A 12876-nucleotide genomic window follows, 5' to 3' on the forward strand; every position below is an offset into this window, starting at 1 on the left:
CTTACTGATCCAAATGTTCGTAGTCATTTGAAAGTCTCCTCCTTTCCACCCCATCACTTGAATGCAAATCCCGAGGGGAGGGGTTATCTTTGTTGTGTCTGCAGAGTTAAATGCTGAATTCTCAGCGCCAGGAACCTAGTAGTTGTTCGATGCATGTTTGTTGAATAAAGAAACAGGGCTTGGCGCACAGTCTGCCCTTGGCAAAAGCCACAAACCGGAGAGATGAGAAGCTAGGCGCAAGGTCAGTACACAGACCCGGGCCTGGAATGCCGCGAGCCACCGGCGCCTGGGTCCGCTCGAGGGGCGCGCCGGGGGCGGGGCCCGCCCACCCGGAACCCGAGCGCGCCGGCGGCGGCTGTTTCCGGCGGCGGCGGACACTTCCCGCGGAGGGACTGTTCCGTGGCAGCCGGCGGGGCCGAGGGGGACGCGGCGGGCCGGGAGCGGCGGCGATGGACGACCACAGTCTGGACGAGTTCCGCCGGCGCTGGCAGGAGGAGCTGGCGCAGGCCCAGGCGCTGAGGAAGCGGCGGCGGCCCGAGGCTGCCGAGCGGCGGCCACGGCGGCCCGAGGTGCCCCCCGTGCGCGGCGAGCAGCAGGCCTCGGGGTACCTGGCGCTGGCCCAGGGACTTCTGGAGGGCGCGGGGCGGCCCCCAGCGGCGCGGGCGACCCGGGCTGAGAGGCAGGAGGCGGCGAGCCGTTCCCGCTCCCCTCCGGCCCGCGAGGCTGCCGGGGGCGGGGAGCAGTTGGTGGACCAACTCATACGGGACCTGGTGAGTGGCCGTCGCCTCCCACCGAGGCACGGGCTGGCCCTTGCCCCGGTACAAACCCCCTAATGAGTTGGAAAGTAACTGTGTGCCACCAGTGTGGGGGATGGGGAAATGAATATCGGTACACACACCTATGTTTGCGTGTGCATGGAGTATTCCTGGAAGCTGTGGTTCCCAACTGGGGCGATTTTATTCCCCGGTTTGGCAGCGTGTGCAGACATTTTGGATGCCACAACTGAGGCTAGGGGTGGTTGCTGTTAGCATATAGTGGGTGGAGGCCAGGGGTGCTCAGAACATTCTACAGTGCAATGGATGGCACCCACAAAAAATGATGTGGCCCAAAATGTCAGTAAGTATGAGACTGAGAAATCCTGCTCTGGAAGAGTTCCTAAACTTTTAACAAGATTGCCTTTGGGGAGGAGGACCCACGACGTGGATAGGAAGGAATTTTAACTCTTCTCTATGTACTATTTGCACAATTTAAGCTTTTCTAACTGTGCGTGTGTTAAACTAAAGCAGAAAAAAAGAAGAATCTTTTGGTCAGAACCTCCATGCTAATGATAGTGCCCATTTTGTGGGGCATGAAGCCTTTCCAGAATCTGGAGGAAGCCGGGGACTCCCCCATACCCCGCCAAAAAAAAAAGAGCCCCCTTCCCAAAGTTGGCACAATCAAGATCATCTGAAACACATTCATGGTTAAGAGTTGGAACAAAGCAACAGGTTTTAATGGCTTAATTTAAATTGTTCTCAAGGGCAGCTTCTAGTTCTTCCCAGTTGGGAGTAATTCTGTAATTGCCAAGCTGTTTCCAGAAATAGTGGCTTATTTAGGGTAATATGTAGTTATATTCGAATAACATTACTAGCTATGAGTTTTCATCAAATTTCTGGTTCTGTGCTCTGCCTATCTCTAAGGTTAGAAAACTTTTTTTCTTGGGTGTATGTGTATTATAAACATTGTCATTTAATGTGATAATTCTTACACGAAAATTTCATTTTGGCATCATGCCTGCTTCTGTAAGAAATGGGTCATACTGAAGAAGTCTGACAGATATAAAAATAAATGTTTTTCAGTGCCCTGGGAAGGTGGCTTATCACCTGATAAGTTGCTCAGGCCAGTCCAGATCTATGCAGAAGTTAATCCCATAGAAGTAGATACTTAGGCTGAGGCTAAGTCAGCTCATGGGAGTAGAGAGAAACAGGAACGGGGATTACCAGGACAAAGGCACATTTGGGGCCTCACAGCTGAAATCCTCCCCTCTGAATGTGGCATTGTCTTCAGGAGTCACAACAATCCTGGGAGGCAGGTATTGTTAGTCTCCTTTCACAAAGGAGGAAACACAGGTTTTCTGCGATTTGCCCAGGGTTCCCCAGCTGACAAGTTCTTGGGATTGAATTTGGATCCAGGTCTTTTGAACTTTACATTTCACCAGGTAGGATCTCCGTAAACTTGACTTGTTGTGAGAATCTCCTTAGGCCTTATTGAAATATAGGTTCTGGCCCCTCCCAGACCTGCTGCATCAGTTTCCAGAGGAGGGGCCCAGAAACCTGGTGATTGGGATGATCCGGCAAGTTTGAGACACTGTTCTCAGCTGTAAAGCTTCTTTTGGTTTGAGGTCTTGATTCTCAAGGCTTTCCAGTCCTAGTGCTGCTGAGGCATAGGCATTGATACCAAAAATAGAGGAGCCCTAAATAAGGTGTCCTAAAAAGGGAAGAGGCCTGCCTACTGGAGTCTCTAGGAAACTTCAGAATGTTCATCATATGTAGTTAGAAAAGCCGTCCTGGGAGTATACGCCCATGATCCTTTCCGCTCCTTTTGGAATCACCACACTAGGTTCTGCTAGGCTCTCAACTACTGTGAGTGTTACCCATCCTTTGGGGCACCACTAGAGGTGTTAGTTTTTTTTCTTTTTGTACTTAGCGATCATCACTATAAATAAAGTAATAGCAGTTCACTGTGTGCTTACTTGTTGTCTCGTTGGTATTGTCTTAAATAAGGGTTTAGAGACATTATCTTCTTTGGTTCGCCAATGACCCTCATCAGTGGCAATTATTAGTCCCATTTGGCAAATGAGGATTAGGAGAATAGTTGATTTAAGGGGCAGTAAACCCACCCAGTACCTTCAGTCTGAGAAATGATGGTATCCTTTATAGAAAAGGCTTGGATTCGTATGTCACAGTGGCAGGAAGTGCAAGTGAATGAAGTAGGCTCAGTGCTGCTCATTCCATCCTTTTTTCCTGGTTCATCAGGTGCTGCCTCTTCCAGACTCCAGCTGTACTTTTGTAATGATTTGTTTCATAATGGCTACTGTTCTTTTTGTCACAAAAAATAGTGAACATAATGGCATAGAAATTGTCTTCATGACATCCCTAAAGAATACTTAAATTATTTTTGTTGAAGCACAGCCCTCTTGGTCTTGTTTTCCCACTGTTTAAAATTAAAAAACTCTGTATTGTGTACAGATCATAAATGTACATCTTGATGAGTTTCCAAGTGTGTACATATTCATGTAAATAGCGCCTAGGTTCCAGAACAGCATTACTAGCTTGTCAGAACAGCTACATGTGCCCTTCCACCCAAAAGGTAACCACAGTGATTGACTTCTGACACTTTATTTTAATTTTGTCTGAGTTTGAACTAAATAAGTAGAATCATACAGCATGTACTTTTCTGTGTCTGGGTTCCTATGCATAGCGTTATGTGTGAGATTTATTCTCTGAATGTGTCACACATCTTATTAATTCTGTTGACAGACATTATCGGTAACTAGTTTGTTAATAGCCAGTTTGGGGCTGTCAGGAGTGGTGCTGCTGTGAACACTTTCTACATCTTTTGGAACATGTACACTTTTTTCTTGGGTATTTGCTTAGGAGTGGAATTGCTGGGTTCCAAGTTATGTGTATGTTTGGCCTAAGTAAATAATGACAGTTTTTCAAAGTGGTTGTACTGTTCTTTTCATTTTTCATAGTAACTGGAGTATGTACAATACAGTATTTCACTTTCTTCTTTGCCGTAAATATACCACTACCCAACTGAGATGACCCTAGCATGGATGAAATGATAGTGACAAATTGGGAAACGTATGCTATGGCTGGACTAATAGTGCAAGCCTCTGCCCAGGTCAGCTGGTGTAGTCATGTAGGAATGTGGTCCTAGTGTTGCAGAATCTTTAGGTTTGTTTTTCTTTCCCAAATTGGGATTGCATATTTTTATGTAGACTCTATCAGTTTTTGCTGCACAGAGAACACTACAAAATTTTGGCTTAAGATGATCAACATTTATTTGGGTCCCCATCTTGCAGGGTGGCCGTTTGGGCTGGGCACAGGTGGGCTCATTTACATGTCTGAGGTTAACTCCTCTCAGCTAGGGAGCTCTGCTTCTAGGAGTTAGCTAGCTGTTGGCTATGTGTGTGTGTGTGTGCGTCTGGGATATGTGTCTCTCATTATCCAGCAGGTTAGCCCTGGGTGGGCCTTACCAGAGTTATGGGAGCAGCAAGAGGGCAAGTCCCAGTCCCCAAGTGCTTCTGAAGTCTGCCTAGGTCATGTTTGTTATTGTCATTGACCAAAGCAAGTCATGAGGCGACCGACGCCCAGAATCAGAGATACCCAAATGCTTGAATACAGAGAGGCATGAATGAATTAGGGGTCTGGTTAATGCAGCAATCTATCACAAAAACTCTCTCCACTTTTAATTGTTAAATAATAGAAAACAATACCATTTTAGGCACTAACACTGCAGGTTAAACAACACCTCTCTGTGGCTAGATCTGACTTGGGTCATGAGTTTCTGATTTTTGCTAATATGCCTTCCCAAGAATCCTTTGCTGTGTGGGTGACTGTTGGTAACGAGTCATTTGAGACTCCCCAGAAACCCTGACAGACTCATCTAATTGACATGAAAGGGAAATAAAAAGCTGGTACCACCTCCTAACATCCCCTTCCCCCGCCTTTCTCCCCAGCCTTTGGTGCAGCCTGTGGTGGTTTCGGTGCAGTCTTCAGTATCATCACTAGAGCAAGAACAACTAGGAAGTTAGCAGTCAAGGGTTATGTTGCCTTTTGGTGGATAATGTGAACAGCACTGCCTGTGGTGCATGTGGCCAGTATGAGCCAGACCTTGATGGACAAGCCTAGCTGAAACGAAAACTTAAATGACTCCTTCAGCCTTGTCCTGTGAAACTTTTAGTAATAGTGCTTAGAAACCATCTGTTTAGGTGGTGAGTTAGGAACACCTAAGTTGTCTTCTTGGTATATAGTGAAATTAGTGAAGAAAATGATACACCCCTGGATGGAATTTGAGAGGCAGTAGACAATTTTCCCCCCCTTTCTCAGTAAACTCAGGCTTCTCAGTGGAGCCACTTGAGTATAATTGCAAGCATGCTGCTTCTTCACTGTGGTGGTTGTGAAGTCCAGTTGCTTGGTCCCGTTTCTATTTAGGTGACATATCAGGACTCTGGGCTGCAGACAGTAAGCACCAAACTCAAATGGGCTTAACAAACCCACACAGGATTATGTTGATTCACTTAACTGAAAATTCCAGGTAGTGGTCTTTGTTCTGGGTGCTTTTATAATGTAAGTAGAAATTTCTCCATCTCTCTTTTATCCTCACCACACCCGGGTTTTACTGACATATAATTGACACAGAACACTGTATAAGTTTAATGAATACAACACAGTGATTTGACATATGTATATATTGCAGAATGATTACCACAATGGTTTACTTAACATCCATTACTTCACACGGTTCCAAAAAATTTTTTTTCCTTGTGGAAATCCCTCTCTCTTGGTCCTGCTTTCCTTTTGCTGGCTTTATTCATAGACAGGTGCTCCCCAATTTGGGATGGAATGGTTACCAGCAACTCCAGTCTTACATTCTTTCACCTTAACAGCTCAGGGGAAAGAGAGCCTCTGTTTTGTGCAGCAAAAGCCATAATTTAAGTTCCTGTTGGTCTAGACTGGGTCATGTGTCCATCCTTGAACCAGTTGCTGACTCAGAATGGCCAGGCTTGTATCCATTGCCCATTCCTGAAGATAAGAGTAGGGTCAGCCACACCTAAACCATGTTGACTAAGAGTGGGGTGGTTTCCTAAAGGAAAAGAAGAGGAGATGTTGGGCAGAGACAACAAATGCCCACTTTAGGTGGGTAAATGACGAAGCCCTAACTGTAGGAATGCAGGTGTTTTCTGTTCATCCAGCACATATTCACTGTTCAGCTGGGTATGGGAGAATCAGCAGTAAACAGAATGGACACCGTCCCTGACCTCAGAAGCCTGCAGCCCTGGTTCTTTTAACTAAAAGGGTGACATTAATGGAGCAGGATGGCCCTGGTTACATATCCAGGCTCTGGAATCAGACAGATCCGAGTTCAGATTTGGGCTCTGCTGCTGACTAGTTGTTTGACCTTGGGCAGGTTAATGCACCCTGCTGTACTTATCAAAGGAGGGCAGTGCTAGTGTCGTCTTGCGTAGAGGCGATGAAAGAAGGCATGGGACATTCTTAGCGCCAAGCCTGGCTTACTTACGTAGCCAGTAAATTAAAGCTGGTGCTATGATTATCGTTCGCATTGCAGAAGACTTCACTATACTGCCTCACTTCCTCTGTGCTAAGACTTAGCACTGAGAAGCCCTGTGTTTTCCTCCCCTCTTGGACTGGAATCCCCGGAGGGCAGGGTGTGTTGTCTTCCTTTTGTACCCCCACCTATGGTGCTCAGTGCTGTAGCGGCCCCGCCTGCATGTGTGGAGTTGAAATAACGTGGGCAGAAGTGCTGCTTCCCGCAGCAGCCTAATAAAGAGGCTCTCTGGTGGTTAAATCCCCTGCGAATATTCACAGTGTGAAGATTTGGGTTTTCAGGCCTGATGAAAGTTTTAATACTGCTGACCAATATTTATTGCTCACTGTGTCAATATTTAATTTGTCTGACAGAGCCTGCATCTGTGTTGTCAACAAGATCAATTTGATGATTTAACTTTCCTCTGTTTTTAAGTTAGGAACAAGTAGGGAAACTAACACAAAATGAGAAGGCAGCTGAATCAAATGTGATCTCATGCGTTGGCTTACCTGGAGTCACTTCCCTTCCTCTTTCAGTCCTTGGCCTTCCTTTTGAGGCTTAACTTGATTCTTGTTGCGATGTTGACTCTCCCCAGAACTCTCCAGCCCAAGGTTCTCTTCCTTCTCCCTCCCCGCAACTAAAACGTTCTCTTGTCAATGCTATTCATTTTTTCCTCTTATGAATGAGCAGCTGTCTACTTGGTCATGTTTAAAATGGTCTCTGTGTACACAACTTGTAACTTAGGTCAGGTCTTTGATGGAAGGTTCTGCTGCTGGAATAAGCTCAGGCTTCATTCATTCATTCCACAAATACTCATTAAAGTAGCTTCTTGGTACCAGGCCCTCTTCTAGGCGCTGAGGCTACAAGCAGTGAACAAGACAGAAAAATCCATACTCTTATAAAGCTCACATTCTAAGCCAGAGGGAGATAGTCAATGAACAAGTAATAGTCAGGTAATAGATGCTCTGGAGAATAAGGCAGGTTGAAGGGGTAGAGTGTGTGTGTGTTGGGGAGCAGCTATAATCTTAAACAGTGCTCTCCAAGAAGGCCTTCCTGGGCAGGGCACACCTGTGGAAGAAGGTGAGGGAGCAAGCCTGCAGGGATTTGGGGGAGGGCATTCTAGGCAGAGAACGGCACATGTGAAGGTTCTGTGGCGGCCAGGGCCAGGTGGCCTCAAGGGCCTGTGTGACCTCTGTGATCATACAGGGCTCCAGGCTCAGAAGCTCCCTTACTTGGTTTAATGCTCTGTTGTTTCCATTTTTAAACTCTTACTATTAACTAAGGGGGCTCCACCTTTTAATTTTATACTGGGCTCGATAAGTTATATACCTGAGCCTGGTGGTACAAATGTGCTTAGAGTGTTTGAGACCCTTGATGTGAAACTTTCCACAACTATAGCCACAGGCACCCCTCTGGGACCTGAAGCTTTTGACAAAGGAGTCGTCCCCCCCACCGCAACACACACACACCCCCGACCTCTCTCCTCTCTGGAGAGAAAAGCTCTGATCCCAGTTTAGACTAAAATAGGGCTTTGAACTCAGTGGTCCAGGCTCTTCTGCCTCACTAGCTTCTCCCATTGCCCAGCTTCCTGGGATTGCCACAGCTCTTGCTACCCCAGTCTTTTAGATTGCTGTTTTGTGTCCTTTGCCAGAGCACTCAGGGGAATCATACCAGTAGGTGGTGAATGAGAATGGTTCTTGAAGTTGGAAAGCCCATTAAAAAAAAAAAAAAGATAAAATCCTGTGAACATTTAATGTGCATCTACTGTGTGCAGTGCAGTGTACCTCTTAGATATTGTAGTGTTATTAGTTCAGTTCTGTCATCCATGCATGCTCTCAAAAAAAATGTATGGAATCCCTTTTGCTCTTTCTCATAGTGAGGCAGGGGGATTAGGTTAAATGTTAAAAGATAAATTGGCTTTTTGTGGACTGCTTGGGAGCTTAACCACTCTTTATAGCACTGTTGCTTTGGAGAAATGATTTCCAAGTTCTAAATAGCAGCCTTACTAATGAACTTGAGAATACCTTGGGGGACTATCTCTACTGCCTTTTGTAGACTCCAATTTTTATTCCATTTTACGTGAGGATGACTTATCTCTGTAAAAGATCTTAGCTCTTTGAGTGTTGACATCATTTCTTACCCATTTGCTAACAGCACCTCCCCTACCCCCAGCACCTGGCATGGCCCTGAATTCAGATAGTGTTTTGAACATAAAACACCTTATTTTTAAAATGTATTGCTTTTCTATATGAAAATATCATTTCAAAAATACTGAGGAAATTCAGAAGACTAGAAGGACAAAAACCTCTTGTAATGTTAACTACTCACTACATTTAAGTGGACTTAAGTCGTTTTTTTTCCCCCTTTATATAAATAAGAACTTGTGTTTCAAGACACATTTGGGAATGTAAATGAATGCCTGTTATCTTGACAGTGTTTCAGACCTTTTTTCCCCCTAATCAACCAATTTTACTTTTCTTAAAGACAGTGCAGGTTGAACTGGAATTCATCGATTCCTTCTGACTGAGATTGTGAGAGTCTACTGTTGAGTGGTATGTGGGAAGTTGAGATAAATTTCTGTAGAAAACTATCTCCTTTCAGCCACAGATTTAGCAGAAATGTTGTTGTATATCTATCTTTTGAATTCGAGGTGATTTTCTCAGTTTCTTAAAACACCATCTAGAGAGATCTTTCGTGTTCTGTTTGCCCTGGAGATGCACATTGGGAACAAATCTCAAGTCAGTTTCTTCACTTTTTACTGATTTGGCTCTTAGTAATTATCCCTTCTTCTACTAAACAAGAGAAGACAGATTAAATTTCTAACAGTAAGGCACAAAACCAATCCATTTACAGAATTAGTCTTACATTAGCGCGTAAGAGTACAAATCAGCCTCCCTGGGGTTGGATCTATTTGCAATTTCTCTTAGCATTTTTGGAGTAAGTCCAGTAGACTTTGGGAAAATCTAGTATTCACTGACTTTGAATTAACAAAGTAACATGACCCTTTTGTGGTGGTTTTCTTTTCTTTCTTTTTTTTTTTTGGCTTGATTGGGAAAGGATTGATTTTTTTTTTTTTTAATATCTGTAATTTAGGGTTGTGGTTCTCAACTTTCGGTTTGCATGAGGATCCCTGAGGAAGAGATGCTTGAGCCCCACCCCTGGGAATTTGGGGCAGTAGGTCTGAGTGAGATCCTGGGCATTTGGTTTAAAACAGACACACCCACACACAACTCTGCAGATGATTTTGATGTATAATACAGGACAAGAATCACTAATAGTGGGTAGAGAATCAATATCTGAACCATTAAAAAAAAAAAACCAGGTTGTATGTTGTCAAAAAGATGTTTTTCCTTAAATTTGAAGGAATGTTAATACTTTAAATTTATTGGTTTTCTGTAGCATAAATTTGACCATTCTAAATTATTCTCTAAACATTGTAGTCATACTGACATTTTTATAGTGTGACCAAGTTTCCCTGTAATATTTCCAGTGTCTTTAATCTCTTTTCTTTCTTCTTGGAATATCTTAGTTTCTGAAATGCCAACTTGTCCGTTTCCTTGTTTAAGTCAGTGAAGATACAGAGTTGGTTAATGTAGCCCATGACTTTTTGGGTGGCTGTGTGCTTCAAAATAGCTTGGATGGAAGTCTAATAGCACCTTTCAGATGGCAAAATGTTTCTCTGCACACTAGTAGCAAGTAGAATTTTTTTTAACTTACATTTATGAACGGTGGGAAGTACCAGAGGAGAGTGCTAAGACCTTCTTGCTGCTGCTGTTAAGGTATATGTGGTTACTGGGCTGTGGCCTCTGTCCAGGATGTGGCTCCTTATCCTTGTCAAATCATGCATGCTGAGAAAGGAATTGCAATTTCAACCACATGGTCAAACGTGCTCACAACCTTGTCTTCTGTAAGGTATTTCCCAAGTGATATGTTACTAATAATAACAAAGTGAAGTTTATGAATGATTTACTTAACCTTGAAGCTAGTCTGGGTGTTTTGTTTGTTCTCTGGTATAATAACATCACTCTAACTTACGTGCGTTCCATTTTTGCCTCTTGAGTGGAAAGGAAAGTAGGTTACCTAGACTAATGTCTGGAGTGGTATGTGAGAACCTTTGGGAATGTGCTGAACAGAGGACTATCACGGATCATGTCTGTTGCTTTGGAAATAAAGGGTGGATTTTGTGTGATACAGACTCTGAGGTGGAGATTTGCTCGAAGGTCGTTTCGTGGCTTGGCCTCTCTGAGGGGTCCCAAATTGAGGCCTTCATACCCAGCTATGGAGCAGTCATTGGATGCACACTGCCCTTGAGGGGGGGGTGTAACCTGGGATGAGGTAGCTTGTTTGGCCAAGGGCAGTTCCTGGGCAGGACTCCACCTGAGCCAATGGCAGGCAGCGTTCTGGGCATCTGGGGAGTAAGTGTCGTAGACCCACAGGGGGATCTGAGTGACCCACCACAGCATCCATTCCAAGAGCCAATGATAGACTGTCTTGCCAAAAAGATTCTAAGTGTGCAGCATGAAACTTCAGCATGTGGTCTGACCTTGTGGGCCTACATATTCCTTAAAATGTGGAGATATGGACCTTTCTTTAGTATATTTTTCTTTTTTTCCCTCTGCCATTCCCAACCAGTGGTGGTAACAGGGAAGGTCATTTGCATAAGAGTCTGGGGCTTGATCTGTTTGAAATTGACCATCATTCTGGAGTTTAGGTGTCATTCTAAGAGCATAGCGATAAAAAAAAAAGTTTGGCTTTGTAATGTTGGTGTTTACATAGTTATAATTCAGTGCTTTGAAGCAGTTGTTGCCCTCTAGAACTTAAAGTGACCAAGAACCATCACAAGTGGCACATTAACAGTGAAGCCAGCATGGCATCTCTTGATTGTCCATTGGTGTGGGAGTGCCTGGTCATTCACACCATGGTGGCTGCTGCCTTTTCATCCACTGTGCACTATGGCGGATCCTTCTTTAGTTATTACTGTGGTATAACCTTTTAAAATTGATGGTTCTTTTTTGAAAGCCCTGTTGGAAAAGACCTTGTTGTATGGCCACTTTCAATGTTCAGACTCCTGAGGGACAGGCTTTGCTGTCCCATCCCCTTTCCACTGTCGTCAACTGTCACCCACCTGTCGTATGACAAGGGGAGACAACTTTCTGTGTAAACAGCAAGCTGGTGTGGGGGGTAACATGGAATTTGGACTTAATCAACGAATAGTTGTTGAAGGAAAAAAGGGGGGGACCTGGAATGCTGCTCAAGGAAAGAAAACAGTAATATTAACAGTCAGTTAATTGCATGCTTAGCCTGATACTTGTGCCAAGTCCTTTCCATGTATTATGTCATTTTATTCTTATAACTGCGCTGTGAATAGGTATGTTGATATCTGTTTTACAGATGAGGAAGCTGAGGCTCAGATGTGTTTAGCCTGGTCTCATGGCTAGTCCGATGGCAGAACCAGGATGGTCAGTGTGAGCCTGTGCTGCACCCAGAGATCGTGGGGGTCAGGATCAGGGAGGATGGCAGCAGTCTGGAGTGTGCCAGGGGAGAGGCGTTATTTTCTAGGATAAGAATAGAGAATTGGCCAACTGAATAAGCAAAAGGGAGAAGGCTCCTGCCACTGTAAGTGTGACTTTTCTGCACGAGCAAAACTAAAAACATGATTTCTCACACTTCATCATAGTGTAGTAGTGTCGAGTCCAGAAGCCAGTTTATAGTGAGTCCCAAAGGGACCAACTGAAGGAAGTAATGCCTGGTGCATCTCTAACAGTTGGGGGAAAAAGTTAAATATGAGTTCACTTTGCATGAGTACAGACTTTTCTTTGCCTTTATTCTGCTTGTATGAGAACAAGAAACAGTTTTCTCTTGTTTCTTTACCGAGTGGTAAGGTAGACTTCACCTCACTGTAGTCCAGTAATCCAAGAGACGGCAGAAGGAAGTCCAGGGCTGTGAATGATGGTGTCGGACTGTGTACAGCTCTCCTCCACTCCCCGGGGGGTTATGATAAGGAGTCTCAAGTTGTATCTGGGTGGAGAGAGAAAGTAAGGCCTCTTTTTTTTTTTTTTTTTGATGAGTAAATCCAATTAGCTGTGGGAGGGGACCTAGCCTGACATTAGACCAACAACTTTCCATTATTTTTTTAGGCAAGGACGCCTTTGTCTTCCAATTACACTTGCAGATTTTTTCCTGTTGTTTTCTGTACAGCCAACACTTCTGTCCTGATTTAACATTCTGTTCCTTCTTTACCCATGGAGAACTGTCAACTCTTCCTCTTTTTCCCTCTAGAGATCCTTTTTTGGCCTTCATGCTTAGCCTTGCACTGTCTTTACAGTTGAATACATTTCCTCCTTATGCCCTGGATAATCTTTTAGCTCTGAGACTCTTAGATGAATAGAAACATGATCCCAGAAAAATCTTTACCCTGAATCTTGGTAGGGTCTAAGTCAGTGCTCACAGTCCCTTAAAAATGCTGAGGCTCTTTTCATGCAGCCTTGTAATATACAACTGTCGTATCTGGGTGGTGAATTAATAATTTGCTTGCAACCAGTAAGTCACTGATGTCAGCCAAAG

General features: G+C 44.3%; 1 protein-coding gene across 1 annotated transcript in view; it reads left to right on the forward strand.

Moving 5' to 3' along the window:
• The first annotated feature begins 397 nt into the window (after window positions 1-397).
• The window catches only part of FBXW8 (F-box and WD repeat domain containing 8), a 103010-nt gene continuing 90531 nt past the window's right edge, over window positions 398-12876 (forward strand). Inside the window, exon 1 of the mRNA XM_010998669.3 lies at window positions 398-770. Within this exon, the coding sequence (XP_010996971.3) occupies window positions 450-770 (321 nt within the window). The 5' untranslated portion in view covers window positions 398-449. The remainder of the gene's footprint in view (window positions 771-12876) is intronic.

The sequence above is a fragment of the Camelus dromedarius genome, chromosome 31 (genome assembly GCF_036321535.1).
Source record: "Camelus dromedarius isolate mCamDro1 chromosome 31, mCamDro1.pat, whole genome shotgun sequence".
Lineage (NCBI taxonomy): Eukaryota > Metazoa > Chordata > Mammalia > Artiodactyla > Camelidae > Camelus > Camelus dromedarius.